We start from the raw sequence: 18,293 nt of genomic DNA, 5'->3' as shown, positions 1-18,293 counted from the left end.
CAGGAAAACCTGAACTTTAAGTCAGGCTGTAAGTGGGGCTAACTTCCAAAAGGAAGGAGAACTTTTGAAATAGCAGTCCTGTTCCTGTTGACAGACAATCCAGTTCAGCACTGCAGCTCATCTCACCTGCTGTTTTCAAGGCAACTGGAACTGTAACTGCTCAGAAAAAATGAGTCAAGACCAAATTCTTGTATTTTCACCTGAAAAGAAGCTGAAGCCAAGGCAACCATGTGTTGATAACCAGCAGTATCTGAGATGCTCTAGGTGTGCACACCTGGCCCACAGCTCCACGTGCCACAAATCCACAGGTATTGTGTCACACCCACCAGTGCCATTCACATGTTGAATGTGAGGCACTGGAACACAGAAGCTGTGGCTGCCCCACTGCTGGAAGTGCTCCAAGACAGGCCTTGGAGCAACCTGGACTAGTGGAAAGAGTCCCTGCCCATGGCAGGGGATGGGACTGGATGAGCTTTAAGGTCCCATCCAACCCAAACCATTCTGATACAGACGTGTTAGATGCCCAAAGGGAAAAAGGGGAAAGAAAAAAACAAAATACAAAAAAAAGAAGAAAAAGGTTTGAAGACCACCAGCCCCATTCACCCCCATTTCTTTAACAAGGCTCATGAGAACCAACCAGCCTAGAAATGCTGTAGACATGCTCTCAGTGTTGACTTGCTTTTGGAAAAGCTTTAGCAGCCAAGAAATAACAAAAGCTTGGGTGTCATGATGACAGAGCTCAGCAGCTCTCACCAGAGCCTGACAGAAAACAGTGAGCAGCAGTCAGTTCCCAGCTGCACCAGCCTCATCCATGTTTTGCAATCGCTCAACTTGTGGAATCAGAAGACTCCTGGCATTGCAAACACCAATTTTCTTGAAACATTTGAATGGACTGCAACTCAGAAACTCCATACATTTTTCAGGAACACAATTTAGCTCAGAGGTCATGAACATGTCTGGTCAGGCACTGATTTTCAAACACAGTCTTTTTGTTGCTGGACCCAAAATTGAGTTAGTCCATGTTCTGCCAGCACCACAACCACACAGCTAAAAATCTGCATTTAATTGTCCTACTTACCTAATGCAGAAATCTGAACTTTAAGGTAAATAGACAAAAGAAAAGGCAAATAATTGAGTGTTTTTTCATCACCCTGGTCTTAGAAATGGAAAATTAATACACAAAAGGCTTAAATTATTAAGCTCCCTGCAGCCATGCAGGCAGATCACTGTATAGCCAAGGGACAGATTTCTCATTGCAGTGTTGTATCCCTATTCTCCCTGCAGAGTAATGGATACTTGCTTCCCAGTTGCAAGTTTTATGCTCTCACTTCTGTAATCCATGTATTTTCTGCTCTGCCCTACACTGTGATGTGCTGGACAGCACACAGTAAAATCATGCTGAATGACACTGTGATGGAATACTACAGAAACAAACTATTCCAGACAGGAAATGCTTCAGAATGCTTCAGATCACTTCCAACCCAAACTATGCTATGCTTCTATGCTTAACAGAGGCTTCAAAACTGCTAGAAAAGGCCTGGCATCCATTAGCTTCTTCCAGAAGGAGTTGCTTTTTTTTTTTTTCCACACAACAAGCACAGCAGAGGAAACTGTGGTGTTGGTACACAAAGGAGCATGCAGTGAGTTCCTCCAGGAAGATGGAAGTTGGCACAGCAGAACAGGATGGAGTTGCATCTCACAGAGCCTGGAGCTCAGCCGCTGGCAAGATAACCTAAAAATGCTTGGATGAACTTGGAGCTGGACGCTGGGGAGAACTTATGAAAAGGACCAAACAGAACTCAAGCAAGACAAAATGAACCTTGGGAGATGCAAACAATCCAGGATGAACTGGAGAGAAGGAAAAAAATATCACTGCCAGAAAACAGGCAGATATGTTAAAGTTTTCTTATTTGTATTTGATAGACAAATTGCATGACAACAGCTGGGCAGTGAGGAATAAACACTGTTAAATACCTATAGATGTAGTCACTAAGATTTTGGTCTTTGGTAAGAACACTCCCCCAAGAAATTAGAAGAATTATCCCTCTCTCCCAAGCAGTCTATTACAGTGCCATAGTTAAGGGCATGAAAGAGAAGGGAATAAGGCAGCACCAGGAACAAGACTTCCTGGCCAGAAATTCCATCCTGCTGTCCCCATCTCAAAACCATGGACTTAAAGCTGTTTCCACAGCAGCCCAGGCCAGTGACTGGCCTGAGTAGGGATCCTTCACATCACATTCTGCTCTACTGCCTTTGATATAAATAAATATTAACGGGAACAGAAACTGAACTCATGTCTCACCTTCCCTGTGAATGCCCTAACATTTGACACACAGTTTCTCTACCCCCGCTTCTGCATTAAATCATTATTCCAAGTTGAGTAATTCAAAAAAGGAAAGACCCAAAATAGCTGACAGTTGGTTCAGTAAGGCATGTGAGCTCCAAATTATTTTGGGTGCGTTGCTCCCTTCTCTGATGAATTTACAGTGCATCCACTCCTTTTCTACACACACAGACTGGCTTTGGTTAAATACAGATGTTGCAGCAGAACCATCCTGATCCTTCATACTTGAAAAACATTCAGGAGCTGATGAAGTTCAGGTCAATCTGGAGCTAAAGACCCTGGAAGGCCCTGGAGACCACCAAGATGAATGGGGATCCCCTAAATGGTGGGAGAGGCAGCAGCAATAGCTCACAGCTCTCACAGGAACTGCCCCAAAACATCTCAGTCCTTTGTGCTCTTCTTGGATCTCCAGGGACCCTTCTCAGGCAGAAATGTTCTCCCTTGGTTTGTTTTGATTTCTTTTTCTTATCTTCACAGTTTATGGCTTATGTGAACTTCTCACTGCAGGTAAAATTGAGGTCCTCCCCTTTAACAGTGACCAGCATGCACAATTCAGAGAAGTTTCCTGTAACGATTTAAAGAAACTTCTGCCTGGCTATAGAGTCTTCCACTGTTTATGCTGATGTAACTTGTACAGTTCTTCCAATTCCACAGCAATTATTCCAACAAATGATGCATGATATTCCCATAAATATATTCAATATTATCTTTTTCCCAGATTTGAATCCATCTCATTCTTCTTCTCCTGTATACATTTAACAATTCACTGCTATGAACTGCCTAGAACTCCTTGGTACCTCTCCAGAAGCAGCTTTCCCAGATCTCCAATCATGTTCATAATTATTTGTGTATCTTTTATAAGTTTGAATATTTTTTATACCTCCCTTCATCCCAGCTGGAACCAGGACTAAAAAAGCACATCAAGTACAAGTAGCCATTCAGAACTGCTTCTCACGCCATTCCTCCTGCTTAACGTTTTGTTTCAATGTCTGTCCCCAACAGCAGAAAGGATAAATTGAATTAGGTGAATGATTAAAAATACTCTCTCTAGTGATGTTTATCAAACTGATCTCATTTGCAGCTACACTGCTCACTTGTGTAGCTCAACTTGCTTTCTCTCACCACAGTCAAGCTTTCTAATTTTAATAACTATATTCAAGCTTCAGTGTGAACGACTTCAATTTCCAGCTCTCTGCACACCCTGACTAATCAGTTACCTTTTTAAGTAAACACTTGGAGGAAATAAAACTAGGAAAACCTCCTTATCAGCTTTCTAACATAAGCCATTAGTGGCCTGAAGAGGTGATACCTCCAAGCAGCAGGATCCCACAGTCTGATGGAAAACTGCTCCCTGAGTGACCCCAGCAGCCTGGACTGCTGCAGGTTTGAAGCATATACTGGGAATTACTGCTACCAGTGTGTTCTTTTCTCAGTTTTACTCCAAAGCATTTGGTACTGGCCTGAGAACTTCTTTTAGGGACAGCACCATGCCATCTTTGACAGAGGTGTGAGACCCCTCCAGAGAAGGCCACCAAGATGTTCCAAGAGCTGGAGCCCCTCTGCTCTGGAGCCAGGCTGGGAGAGCTGGGCTGTTCACCTGGAGGAGAGAAGGATCAAGGGACACCTTAGAGGCCCTTCCAGTGCCTGAAGGGGCTCCAGGAGAGCTGGAGAGGGACTTCAGGCAAGGGTCTGGAGTGAAGGAGAAGGGGGAATGGCTTCCCATTGACAAAGGGGAGCTTTAGATGGGATATTGGGAAGAAATTCTTCCCTGTGAAGGTGGTGAGGCCATGGCACTGAGAAGCTGTGGCTACCCCATCCCTGGAAGTGTTCAAGGGCAGGTTGGATGGGCTTGGAGCATCCTGGGACAGTGGAAGGTGTCTGTGCCCATGGCAGGGGGTGGGAATAAGATAATCTTTAAGGTTTCTTACAAGCCAAACCATTTTGTCTTTCTATGATTTTTTTGGGATCAGTTCACAAAGCAGAGCTAACCATAAAAATATTTTCTTTGTTTTGGAGAGGCAAATCCCTCCAATACAAGTGTGACAATCTGTTCAATACCAACACATCCACTGCCAAGGTGCTAAATGCACAACTGCTGAGGTTCTCACTGGGACATTTCTGCCCACTCTGAGGCACACATTGATTGTGTTCCTGGGTTTAACTCACTTTGCCAGCACAGAGATGTTCCTGACTGCAGGGAACCTTCCTTCATCCCTGACAACACACCAAGCTGTGAGCAAGCAGACCAGCCCCTCAATAACCTCCTGTACAGACCATAAGATTATTATTCTCACATCTATTTCACAACAATACATTTTTGACTACACCAACCCTTCTGTACCATTTGATACTTGGCACCTGTGTTTGTGCATTTAACTCTCTTTGGGGCACCTGCAGCTCTGCTGGGGTCACAGACAGACATCCAGCCACACTCACCACCAGCACCATCACAGGGAACATCTTGACTCTGTTCTTCTCACCACAAATGAGCTACAGGCAGGTTTGGACCTGCCACCCAACAGTCAATTCCATCTTCACTGGCAAAACCACACTGTACTTCTTTTATTTCCCCTAAGCACTTGGTATTTGATTTTTTTCCTCCCCTCACATATTTCTACCTTTCTTTTTTTCCAATCTGATCAACATTTTATGTTTTCCACTGGTTGTATCAAAACCTATCCTCATTTACATCATTCCTGCACTCCAGTTTTTGTGATTTCACTCACTTTAGGATTATCTCTGAACCTAACACTTTTTTTTACACAGTAAACAAGGTCTAAAATAATTAAACAACTCACAGACTTCTAAAAGAAGATAATGAAGCAGGACCTGAAGACAGCACAAATGCTTAAATCATTAAATACATACCAGACCAAAATCACTAATATGCAAAAGACCTAATGTAATTCACTAACAGCTAATTATAATTCAAAGCAAAGCAACACAGTGAAGTGCTTGATGACATCCTGATGACAAGCTGATCAAAAGCCCCTGAATAAAAAAATTACTTGAAATAGGGTCTAAACGAGGCAGCACCCATGTACCATCTTTTTCCCAGCTCAGCTTGGGTGTTTCACACTTTCCTCTTCCAGTTTCAGTTTTCACCATTTTACTGATGCAAGAACTAAAAACACATGAATTACCAGCAGTGAAATTTTTTTGATGTCTGGGGTCAAATCTACTTCTAAAAGCAAAGAACACAGTCTAAAATCACTGAATCTACTGAAGATATTGTAACTTTCCAAACCAGCATGATCCTTGATTTGAAAATGAAGGAGACATTTATCAGTAACACAGTAATAGTGCAACATTAAAATAAAACTATATAGGACATTCTGAAACATGCATAATGTCCATATATTTTGAGAAAACAACATACTCAAAATAGTCACATTTACTTACACTCTTTGATCCCAAATTATCGAATCAGAACAGTATGTTAGAATTTTAATGAAATCTAGAACAATGGTTTTGAGATAGAAAAGGTCAAAGCCTTGAAATTCTCATAATAAACAGATAGCTGCAAAAGAATTCACAGACAAATACTTTAATTTAGATGGGTATATAACATCATTAAAAATACCCAAGAGATGCAGTAGAAAGACAGCAGTCAAACAATTATTAGTGTAGTTAGACTAGGAAGAAACATAAACAAGAAAAGAGGAAGAACTTTTCTGCATTAAAAAAACCTCAAATTACTCCATTCTAGTGACTTCAAATTTCTGATCTGTGTCTGGTATGTTGGATACTTGCCCTCAAGTAGTTCATTAACTATCTGAATTAAATTATTTCTTAGCTATATTTACTTGCCTAAGTAACTTCCATATGCATATTAATTTATTTGCCTAGAGCACAACCCTTCAGATGAGAGCCATTTAACCACACATCCTGGATACACACACATGGAAATCAGTGGCAGTTGCAACAGCCTCAATAAATCTGACCTTGACTCACAACAATTTCTGTTTGCAGGAGAGAATGATTTTCTTCTCTGCTAAAAACTATTGTACCAAATAATTTCACTTAAAGCAGCAATTCTCACTTGAACTCCATCTAAGTCTTGCTGCCTGAGATGAGCAAGATGTGATTCAATCTTTCCCCAGCACAAACCGTAATTCAAGCTGGCACTGGTGCTCTCTTACACAACAGGATCAAGGCTGAAAACATCAGAAACAAAGCCTCTTCTCTGTGCAAGAGAATACAATTTGTCAGGAGCTGTAATTGTATAAATCACATAATGCAGATTTACATGCATATATATAGACACACATATCTACAGAAGCAGAAATGCTGTTCAAACTGATTCAATCCACAATTTGACCCCTCTTGGTCGTTACCCAAAGCCATCCACAACACCCGAAGGGTTTCTCACCTGTGGCAAGTGTAACTGGAGGCCCTCGCTGGGAATGGGCTGGCGAGAAGGAGTCTGGTCCAGCTGCATGTTGAACAGGGATGCCAGGGCCGACTGAGCAGCCCGAGCTTTCGCCAGCTTTTTGTTCCTTCCCGAGCCTTCGAAAGTCTGACCGTCCACGGCCACGGCCATGACAAAGTTCTTGGCGTGGCTCTCTCCGCTCTCCGAGAGGAACTCGTACTTGAGCCCGGGGCGCAGCTCGTTGAGGATCATGACGGGGTTCTTCCCGCTGGCCGTGGGGTAGGGGGAGGCCGGGGGCAGGGGGGACTGGGACAGGCTGCTGGCTACGGCGCACGATGGCAGCCCGTAGTCCCCGCCGGAGCCGAAGGAGCCGTCCCCGTTGGAGCCCAGGTAGAAGGGAGCGTCGGAAGGGACGGGCGTCTCGAAGCCGTTGAAGAGGGTGTCGGGGAAATCGGCCTGGTCAGACGTGAAGTCCGTGTTGACCGACAGAGTCCTGCCCATGGCCAGGTGGGCCTCCGAGGCGTTGGGGAACTGCACGAAGGAGCGCAGGGCCTTTTCGGCAGCGTGAAGCTTGGCTTTCTTCTTGGTTGGGCCAGACCCCTCGAACACCTGCCCGTTGACTTCCACCGCCATCACAAACATGGGGGCGTGCACCGGCCCCGTCTGGGAGAGGAGTTTGTATTGTAAACCGGGTTTGATCTCGTTAAGCTGCATCAGGGCGTTCTTTGGCAGAACGGGGCCGGGCGTTTTCTTCCTCTTCTTGGGGCGGAATTTGGAGTGGCCATTGTTGCCCTCCTCCAGAGGCCTCTTCCTGCTGCTGCTGCCGCCGCCGTTGGAGAGCGGGGTCCCCTCGCCAAGGCCCTGCCCGGCGCTGTCCTTGGGGGGAACGTTGTCCACATTGCGGTTTTCTTTAATGTCGGTGCTGCTCGAACCTGCGGTGCCCAGAAAGAGTAACTTACAATGCCTTCGGTGCAGGATCTTGTAAATGCAAAATTTATAGATTCCTTTATCTCTCTTTGTAACTGGTTAAGTGATGTGTGCTCACAGGTTAAATATTTTGGCCATGCAACCGGAGATGATGATAATGTAACACAACCTCTCAATAATTCAAGAAATAACGCACTCAATCTTCAAACCACACACCTGATACAACTGCACAGCAAAAAAACCTCTACAACTTTTCTTTTTCATTTTAATTATGCTATAACAAAGCTTTTACTTCTAAGTTAAATTTAGCCTTAAAATTGCTTTAAATCAACAATATAAGCTATAGCAACATATGCCTACAAAACAAACAACTACCATTAGTAAAGTAAAAATGGATGCCTAAGACCACAACTCTGAGCCAGATATTTAATTCTATTCTATTATCAGTTTAGTCATGTCACTTTTTCCACACAGTGATTTTAGTTGCTTAAATTGAAAAACTACATAAATAAAACCTTTGTTCAGAGCAATGAAAATTTAGGCAGCTCTTTGATAGGCACCATGACTGAAGAGTGTTTGAATGCTTTTATTTCTCTTTAGCCATTCCATACTTTTCAAATTCAGTGGGTTTTTTACGCCTTTTCTAAACATTCATTTCATCTCATCCCAATTTTCTCAGGAACTATAGCTGTCCACTGTGCCAGCAGGACCATAAGATCATATATTTCCACACAGACTTCTATTAAAAACATCTCTAATTCATCATTTACAAGCATAATTCCTTGTCAAGGAAACTGCTGTCATGGAGTTACAAACCCAAAAATCACTAGAGATCCTCTCTAAGGCCATGTAGAATCCAAGTGTGACAAAAGCTGCACACTCACTGTGAGAATATTTTAATGGGAGAGCAGGGAAGACAATATAATATTAACGTAATGATTTGTTTTCAAAAATATAAGTTGGGATAACGATATGTCAGAGCTATATATAATGAACAGAATTTGCTTTAAGTTCAAAGACCTCATTTTCACCCTGATAAAGAAACTAAGGAAATTAACCATTTGTACTTTCTACTGGCATTTGTGAATGAAAAGGCAAATGTAATAGATGAATTATTTTTAATTCTCCTGTTCCAAAACTTCAATATATCTGTATTATATCTACACTGACTCAAGGTGGTAAATGGTCATTGAAATTAGAGCAAACCAGGTGGAAGCTCTCCTTCACAGTGACAAATTCCAGTCATGCTTTCAGTCTTCCCTAAAAATCCCCTACCATGCACACATCACTTCACCCAGGTTACAAAGCTGATGGAATGGTGACTAAATTTTCATTTATAACATCCTCCAGCAAAAGCTCGATAGGTTACTCCTTTCGGTGCTCAAAGAGAAAAAAAAGGAAGGAAAAAAAACGATCAAAAGAAAAAGCCAAAATAGGAACACATTTTGTTAAATCACAGCAGCACAACAAAGAATTGTACAGTACTGATTATGCAATTAAGTCAATTCAATTCTGTCAAGAATTTAAATTCTGAAGCATTTCATTGCTAGAAATCTGCTACATTTAATCAAGTATCTCTTGCTCAGCGACAAACATATTGCCTGGAGAATGAAGGCTATAGGGCCACAACTGTCAATACACAGTGTTCATGCATATATTCTTTATAAAAATATGTATTTATGGTAGAGGAGTCTAAGGACAATGGAGGAAATTTTTAAATCTTTGCTTACAGTGAGTTTCTTACATCTCAACTGAAAAACTGCCCTTACTGGTGGCACCAGATATTTGTTATCAACCACCAAAACTTTCAGGCTAAACAGAAATCATTGACTTAACACTAATCAATGGTCTCTGGTTTCATTTCTTTTTATATGAAAACCACTACCAGTGCCTGTAGGAGGAAAACAGGAGTTGAACAGAGTTCAGCTGAACATTAAAAGCTTTTCCATGTAAGCATGTCAGCTGGAGGAACTCTTTCATCAAGCAGGGGAAACAATGTCCTGACAGAGAGGAGGGACTTGTAGGGAGCAGGAAATAAACTTGCAGGCTTACCTGGAATTATTAAGAGAGAAGGGAAGAAAACTACTCCTTGCCTGAGAGCTACTAGGCTTTGTTAGCTTTGGACAACCTGCAGGGTGGAAGAAACTTGGAGAGGAAGAAGAGAGGGAGCTGATCCTGAGTCAAACCAAGAGACCAGGAGGAAAGAAGGTAACCGTGGAGCTGATCCAAATCCAAGTTTGTGACGGAAAGACTTGCTGTGCAAACCAAAAGGACCTGTGCTTGTCTCAACCCACAGAGCTGCTGCACTGCAAGGAAAGGTCCCTCCCTCTCTCAAGGTGTGCTTTTGGTCCTTTTGGTCACCCTGTCCAGCCCAGCAGGGCTGAGGCCTTTGAATTACCTGAGGGCTTGGCAAAGATCAGTCAAAGCATCACCTGTTCAAGTCAGAGATGTCACCTCCCATCCTGGGAGGTACATGGACTAACTCCTCCAGCCCAGCCTCTCCCTGGATGCCTTTTCCAGGCATGCCACCCTTCCAGGGAAGTCAGGAATGGCTCTCCTGGCTCCTCCTCACCTTGTCCAGTTCCCCACAGGTGACAGGGCCACCAACAGACCCCAGGAGAGGGCATCACACCACATAAGTGTCCTCCCAGGGCAGCCTCACAGCCCTGGCCTCTCCCAGAGATGATGGCAGGGAGGCACATGAGCTTTTTTCCCCCCCAAAAAAAAGTTTTCTAATGGCTTTGAAAGACCCCATAAACCTGTGGTATCCACAATGTCCTGAGCAAAGTGCTTCACCACTTCATCACAAATAAAAACATCTCCCATTTCTTTCTTTCATCCTCCACCTGATAGTCTGACTACATCTACTGGGGTTTATTTGCTATTTTTTCAAGTTTTTGATGATTCTAATATTAAACACTCCATACTGGGCATGATTTTATAGAAATCTCTAATATTTCCAATCTTTAAATTTAATTCCTCAAGGAATGAATGCTTTAGAGAGGCATTTGAAGTCCATCACATCTGCTGTGCATTTAAAGCTTTCAAGCAGCATTAGCACATACATAAACAATTAATGACCAAGACCCTGTTTTCTTAAACATTTATACAACCCATGATTTTAAAACTGGGTATTTTTCAGGAGATTGGTATATTTTCTAGTCATTAAAAAAATTTGGCACCTTCAACTAGATATTTGACTTATATCTGTGGAGGCCACCCTAGTAAAAATCATAGCTGACACCCACAACTTCAGCAGAAGGACAGTTCTGCCCTTCAGATTTCAGCTGAGCACTTACAAACCCAAGGACATTTGAAGCAGAAAAAAGGCATGGGGATTTTTCATGCCAGTAAAGAAATAAATCTTCTGTGGTGATGCTCTGGTTTATTTTTGGGCTTATTCCCTGTAATTAAAAAGTGTCTGCCACTAAGATGCTTCATCCATTTGGGATCTTCCATTCCTGCTTGCTGAGAGGCAACACTCCCCTCTGCTCTGTCTGATCTGGAACACAATTAATGAAATTTAACTCTTAGCTGAACCAAAAGATGGTTCTAGCTACCCCTTATACTGCTGCTTTCATTTAGTGGCCTGGGGAAATTCTAAATAAGTCTTTTTTTTCACTCAAAAACAAGCAGAAAAAAACACATGCTCTCTTGAGAGCATCCTTTAGAAAAAGGAGCAAATACATCAAAGATAAAAGGTCAGGAGAGTCACATGCTTGTGTTCCAAGTGTCCAGAGTGCAGCCACGCAAAGCAACAAAAAACAAATAAAAACATTCTAAATAACCATCTCTTTCCCCAAATCTCTTGTAGTGTCTCTATGACCAAAGGATAAAGAAGGAAAACACTAAAAATTCAAGTCTGAAACACTTTTCTCAGGGATATTAATTTATTAATGTAAGACATCCTCACTGTCTTATATTTCATCTGAACAAAAAAAAAAGAAAGTCATCGTGATTTTGGTTTCTGCAGAGGAATTCTTGTTATGCAACCACAGGCTACAAAGGCTGCATAGCCCACCTTCCTTTCCTTCAAAAACCTTTCCCCAAAAAGCAGTTACATAAAATAATAAAAAATTTAACAGGCAACTTCTAACATGCCACTTCACAATTATAAGAGATATAAAAGTAAAGAGAGATAAAAAGTTAAAAAATATATCTCTGCACAAATCAAAGCAAAGAACTTAAGAATTTAAACTTTGATTTCTGAACCCCCCCAAATCAGATGATTGAACATTTCAAATTCATGATGTTTGTGTGGGCACACAAAGGAAGGTTGTCTTGCCCTTCACAGGCACTGGGCTCAGCCAAGGTTCTGACATCTCAAAACTGAAGTCATACAAATGCATTCCCTAAACAATTCCATGGAGCCAAGCTCCTGACAAAATAACAAATTCCTTGAATGGCTTCCCATATCAATGCACTAACACACAAAAAAACCCAGAAGCAGACAAAAATTTAGTGTTTTTCTTAATGACACAGAATGAAAGACTGCCCTTATAAAGAGATTGTATCTCTCCAGCTCAGGAAGGCACCTTCTATTCATGCTCAGCTATACCATTATTGAGAAAAGGGATGTTTTATCAAAAAAAAAAAAAAGAGAATTATCCAATTACACTTTTTGAAGGCCTCAGTAGGGAAGGCACCTTCAGAAGCAGTTAAAATATCCATGTGAAGTAATTTCTTATCTATCAGGGAAAAGAAAATTATACCAAGCATATTGCAGTTGAGTTCACTGTTTCACTAAAGAAAAAATGGTTAATTCTATTTCAGGTAATATTTTTCGCTTTGGTTTTGGGTTTTTTGGGGGGAGGATGTTTGTTTTGGGTTTGATTGGTTTATTTTAACACAATGATCTAACTTCCTCATCTCCCTCTAAAATTGTTCTGTAACTCCTCCAGACTGAGCTGCAACTCTTCTGCTCCAAAGCCAGGGCTGGGCTTTGTCACCTTTGCCAGATGCACTCTTTAGCCACTGCCACTTGGGGGAAAAAGAAGCACATTTGTTATAACATCATGTACAATTATTTATAGTCAGGCACAGCACAGCAGCAGCAGAACAATTCTCTGAGTCACAGAAAAAAAGGAGACAGCTGAAAAGCAAATAACAGTAAAAATATTTTAGAAAGGTTCAAGGAAAATACTTTTCTCCTAAGTTATTGGATCTTAATTATACCCCACAGTTAGCAGTCTCACACACTTGGCTGCATCAAGTACACAGCAAGATGATCACTTTATTTGACTATTTTCGTGCTTTAAAATCACTTCAATAATTCAGTAGCTCAGGGTTGGGACAATCACCATCTAAAGAGAATCATCAGCTCATGTGAGACCTGCACAGAGCTTTTCCAGCTCCTCCTTTGCTTTTTCTTTCTTTCTCCTTTTCTGCTCTCCCTCCTTTATATTGTACTCTTGAAACTCCATCCCCCTCACCTTACCCCTCACTCCTTACTGGTACTTTACCCTTGGCATGGGCACTACTGATATTATCCCTCCCTTATTCATTGCTGGTTCAAGACAGGGAAATATTTTGATTATTCAGCTGCTGTAGGAAAAAAATAAGGTATGAGGTATAATACAGAAGGTATAATTATATTAGCATATTAAAAACACTGTTAATGCAAAAGCTCCAATTCACTCTGCTTCACTGCATTTTAAAATATTTTCATTTCTTTGCAGTTGCCCCTGTGCTTGGGAGAAACAAATTACTTTCAGACACTATTAGTGAGTTTATTACAATATAAATAAACACATCTTACTCATGTTTTCTTCATCGTCTACATCCATTGTGAAATATCTTTGCTGGTTTCTTGGCTGGCAGAGACGGCTTCTGTCTGGAAAACAGGGAGGGGGATATTCAGGCTTTAAGGTACCAACTTATTAGGTTTCAAACTTATTAACAATAAGTTGAAAGATCCTTTAAAAGTAGCAGCCCAGGCCCTAGCTTAGCACTGGGCTGTTTGGGTAAATCCTGACCTAAACTGGATTTACCCAACTGATCCCTCCTAAAAGTGAGATGTTCATCCGTGACTGAAAGATGCAGCCCCAAGCTGCCAAAGGCCAGAGTGGGATGATGAAGACCACAATGAGGTCTCCTCACAGTGGCTGAACAGCCAGGTGCTCTCAGCTGCTCCTCCTATGGCTTCCCCTCCAGACTCTTCACTTTCTTCAGACAATCTCTAATAACTTCATGTCTTTTTTACATTGTAGTGCTCAAACCTGTCCCTGGGACTCAAGGTGAGGCCGTGCCAGTCCAGAGCCAAGTGGGACAATCTTCTCCCTTGCCCAGCTGGGGATGCTGTGCCTGATGTCCCTCCTGGCTGCCAAGGAACTGCTGACTCCTGCTCAATTTGCCATCAAACAGGACCCCACAGGTCCCTTTCCACAGCACTGCTCTCCAGCCTCTCCTTCCTCTCACAGCCTGGTCTATACACACTCAGAATCCAGCACTTCCCCCCTTGGTATTGAACTTCCTATGGATGGGGACTGCCTAGCCCTAAAATTCATCAAGGTCTCCCTATAGGGCTCTCTGCCCTCGAGGGCGTCAACAGCTCCTTCCAATTTAGTATTGGCAGCAAACTTATTTGGTATTCCTTTGATTCCTGCCTCCAGGCTGTTTATGAAGGTGTTGAAGAGCACAGGGACAAGGACAGAGCCCTGTGGAACCCCACTAGGGACTGAACACACACCTGATGTCACCCCATCTATTTATAACCCCTGAGACCGTCTGCATTACACAACATCAGCACCCTCCACTGTAACAAGAGGAAATTAGTTGACTGTAATCAACAGGACTTGTAAATAATTATCACCTCAATTAGCACATTGCACTGGCTCCAGTTACTCCTGCAGCACCACTTTGTACTCAAGCACTAAGGACTTGACAAATTCCTGGTTTAACTTCTGGCAAGGAGATCAGTGATCTCCCTGAGCCAAACTAGAAGTGTAAAAGGCTGTAGAGCTGCCCCACACTTCCACACCATGCATAAACCCTCCTGAGGAGCTGGGTTACCAGCCTGGGCTCAGCACCTCACCCACATCCTGAAGGAGAGAAAAGGCAAGCTCCTGTCTGCTAAAAGCAGAGGCAAACTGAAATTCTACTTGCTTTTTTTTTTGTTTGTTTTTAATCATTTCAGTAACTGTGCTGAAACAGATTCTGAAAGCATCGAGGAAGATAAACAGCCAAGGACAGTTGACAGAAGAGCCTTAAGGCACCTAAGAGATGCAGTCCTACACTGCTGCTGCAGCCAAATGACACTAACACTCTGTTTTAAGCTTTAACCACGTGTGTTTATGAGTTAAGACTACTCTTGGCATATAAAGAATGATCACCTTTTTTTCTAATCCTTTCTTTATAAAAAATGCAGGAGTCCAGTTAGCAGCAGCCAGCTCCTCCCTGCAGTCCCCACAACTGCACCAGCACATCACTCTGGGAAAGAGCATAAGAGTCAAAGAAGCACTAACTTCAAGACCTTCAAAATCAAGTCTGAATATGAGCATGGCCATTGAACCCAAGCATGAAATGCCATATCTATTTGTTTCCTGAGCAGTTCCAGGGATGGTGATTCCACCACTTGCCAAAGCTAAGCCTCCCTCACTCTAAGCACTACAAGACTGTGTGTGTTTCATACAAGTAACTGATTTCCAGTACAATTAATTTCTAACAACCACCCACTTCAAATCAAAAACACTTGGAAGAGAATGAATCAGTTATTTAAAGAGTATGAAATGTTGTGGATGTCCCAACCCCAGCACTGTTCAAAGCCAGGCTGGATAAGACCTTGAGCAACCTGGTGTGGGAGGAGTCCCTGCCCACAGTTGGGACTGCATGATCTGTAAGGTTCATTCCAATCCCTAACTTTCTACAATTCTGTGAATAATGTGTAGGGGACAGTCCTGAGCTGGGCAGAGAGAATGAACTCAGTACTCTGTATACACATCTATCTTCCAAACTTCCTCCCACTGTAATCCATGGGTTTTCTTTTTTTCAACCTGGCTTTCAAAGGTAGAGGGTTTGATAATAAGAAAAAAGGTTTTTCAAAGTCCTTCCATATAAAGTAGGACCTATGTATGCCCTCAGAAAGACAGGGGAGATCTTTGTACCAAATGGACTCTGAGCCCAGGCTGCTCATTACAAAAAAAGCTTCCTCTCTTGCCAAGGCATGCTTGATTATTCTGCAGTCATTAGTGATTCAGTTATCATTTCACTTTGAAAAAGGAACAGCATTTCTGCCTTCTTGGACCTTCCAAACTTTTATTCAAGCAGCAAAACTGCATAAATAAACACATTCACTGCCTGCAAATAACCCATTTAGTAAGTGACATCCAGGAACATCTCAGGTGCTACAGACACAAAGACACATCATGAGGTTGGGTAATGGTCAGTGGCATCTGAGCAAGGACACCTTCCAAAAGGACTTCACTGAAGCTTGGACACCAAGGTATGTATGATAAACTCCTGAGTTTCACTCCTAAAATCCTGCTATGGGATAAGGGACACAACTACAGTAACACTCAGCAGTGCAAAAAAAATTTTGTTGGGGAATAAAAAGTAAGAGTAAAGGAAAAAGCTTCATTGCTGTTCAGAGATTACCAAAGCTTTCAAGAACAGCAATAAGGAATCAGTGCCATAAATACAAAGTGATTTGGGTCAGTGTATTTACAGCAGGTTCTGTGTGGAATGGGGCTGTGGCAGAAGGCAGCTCCATGGCTACAGGGACTGTTTTCTCCCAGGTATACTGATAAAATAAATTGAGGGCTTGACTGCACTATGCTGGTGGAGCAGAGGGAAGTTTTTTGTTCATAACACAGAGCAACAAACCTCCACCCAACTCTTACCTAAATTCACTCACTGAAGCCAAGGCAATCTGCATAGTAGCACATCCTGAAATGTTCTGAACTACAAAAACCTTTCTTTTCATAGATGCATTAAAAGCCAGCCATATCAAACAGGAAAACAGTATCTACATGTATGCTAATTTAAGTGGAGCCAGGAAAATGTAAACTTTTAATCCTCTCCTGGTTTTACAGTCTTTCATTCCTGTAGACTATTTCCAAAGATAGAAAGAACATCAGAAGTACTTAAAAATGCAGCAGCAAACACAACAGAATTTGCCTTTATTTCCACAAGAACTACTTGAGAGATTTTTAGGTAAATGTTAGCTATAGCAAGTACACAGCACATGAGAACTTAGAGATAACCTGGTTTTCTTCTGTCTGAATATCTAGGTATTGACTGCATGCAAAAAACAGTTGTGAAAGACCTTAAGAGTAATCTTGGTTTATTCTCATTACTGAGAAAAACCCTAAATATGTCTTGAAAGGGAAATTTCGCAACTAACAACACTTGACATTCAGCAAATGGCATATATGGAAAAAAATCCCATTAACCTGAGAGATGACACAGAACTGTTAGAAAACAGCCTAAGTCAGAAAGGTGCAGTTTTAGCAAGTTCCATATTTGTTCAAAAGTCCTCTCCTTCCAAAGTTTGAAAGTCAAATGAAATAAAGCATTGGGAAATAGATCTTGCTCAAAGTATTACCAATAAACTGGCTTTCTTATGAATCCAAAGTGCAAGCTAGCAAAGAGATTCAAACCTCACCTGAAAAGTACACTTACACCACCACCTCCTTTGTTCCAGCATTTAAATGCAGCAATTAAAGCCCTACCTTTCCTCTCCGATCTCTTCATCCTCCTGCGCTTCCAGTGCACTCGGGCCACGCTGCAGAGGTTGCCCATGCACAGAGCCATGGCTTGATGTGATGCCATGCACCCCCTGGCACCTGTGCCACCCCTCACCCCCTCCCAAAACACCAGCAAGCTATTCCCAACAGGAGGGTTATCCCTGGGCTCCTCTCCCAGCCCCTGGAAGCCTGGAGTGCACTGATGCACAGCCCAGTGAACAACGATGAGCAGAGGATGCAGCTCATCCTCACCCACTGCCAGAGGCACGAGTGACAATCAACCCTTTGTCACACAGAAGGGGCAAGGAAGGACAGTTCTCTGAGAAGGACTAGATCAAAGGCATCCTTACTCCTAGGTGTGGAAAGGCACAATAATTTTATTTTGTTATTAATAAAGGAGGGCAACTCTTGAGTCTTGTAGCTCAGAAATGAGGAGAGACATTAAGCAAGGAAATATTTGTACAGCCTAGTGCATGAAACAAGATGCTTTCAGCATCCTTTAGAACTCTCAGGTTTCTCAGGTTCCCATTTCATACACTGCCTCAAAAGGCACAGAATGCAGCTGGAAATAGCAGGAATACATAAATAAGCCAATCTCAAATATACTTCAGTCACAGATTTTCCATACAAGAGTTTCTGTCAGGCCTGACCAAGAGGCCTCCCACTGTCAACACCACCTGTAGTATTTTCCAGCTTTTTCATAAACTAAAAAGTAACATGTCACATTATGGGATAATCATCCTGTTTCCCCATTTGAGTGACCAACAAAGATATGTTGATCCTGTAGACCCTGCAGCATCAGCAGCACAGGCTGAGGGCATTTTATGGATATGTAGAGGATATATTCGGATATTTAGATTATTTGATATTTTTTATATATTTGAGATATTTAGATTATTTGAGGATATTTTAGGATATGTAGATCATTGGCACAGTCTGAGGGTTGCAGTTACCCTTTAATCCTGCC

The 18,293-nt window shown here is 42.1% G+C and overlaps 1 protein-coding gene across 2 annotated transcripts in view; it reads right to left on the bottom strand.

The window, feature by feature from the left end:
* The window catches only part of ADARB1 (adenosine deaminase RNA specific B1), a 68,287-nt gene that overhangs the window by 27,428 nt on the left and 22,566 nt on the right, over nucleotides 1-18,293 (bottom strand). For both annotated transcript variants that reach the window (XM_054636745.2, XM_054636746.2), the window contains exons 3-4: nucleotides 13,402-13,476; nucleotides 6,717-7,648 (exon numbers count right to left, since the gene is read on the bottom strand). In XM_054636745.2, coding sequence (XP_054492720.2) covers nucleotides 6,717-7,648; nucleotides 13,402-13,429 — 960 coding nt within the window. In that variant the 5' untranslated portion in view covers nucleotides 13,430-13,476. The remainder of the gene's footprint in view (nucleotides 1-6,716; nucleotides 7,649-13,401; nucleotides 13,477-18,293) is intronic.

The sequence above is a fragment of the Agelaius phoeniceus genome, chromosome 7 (genome assembly GCF_051311805.1).
Source record: "Agelaius phoeniceus isolate bAgePho1 chromosome 7, bAgePho1.hap1, whole genome shotgun sequence".
Taxonomy (NCBI): domain Eukaryota; kingdom Metazoa; phylum Chordata; class Aves; order Passeriformes; family Icteridae; genus Agelaius; species Agelaius phoeniceus.
The sequence above is the reverse complement of the archived record's forward strand: the minus strand, read 5'-3'. Positions and strand labels throughout refer to the sequence as shown.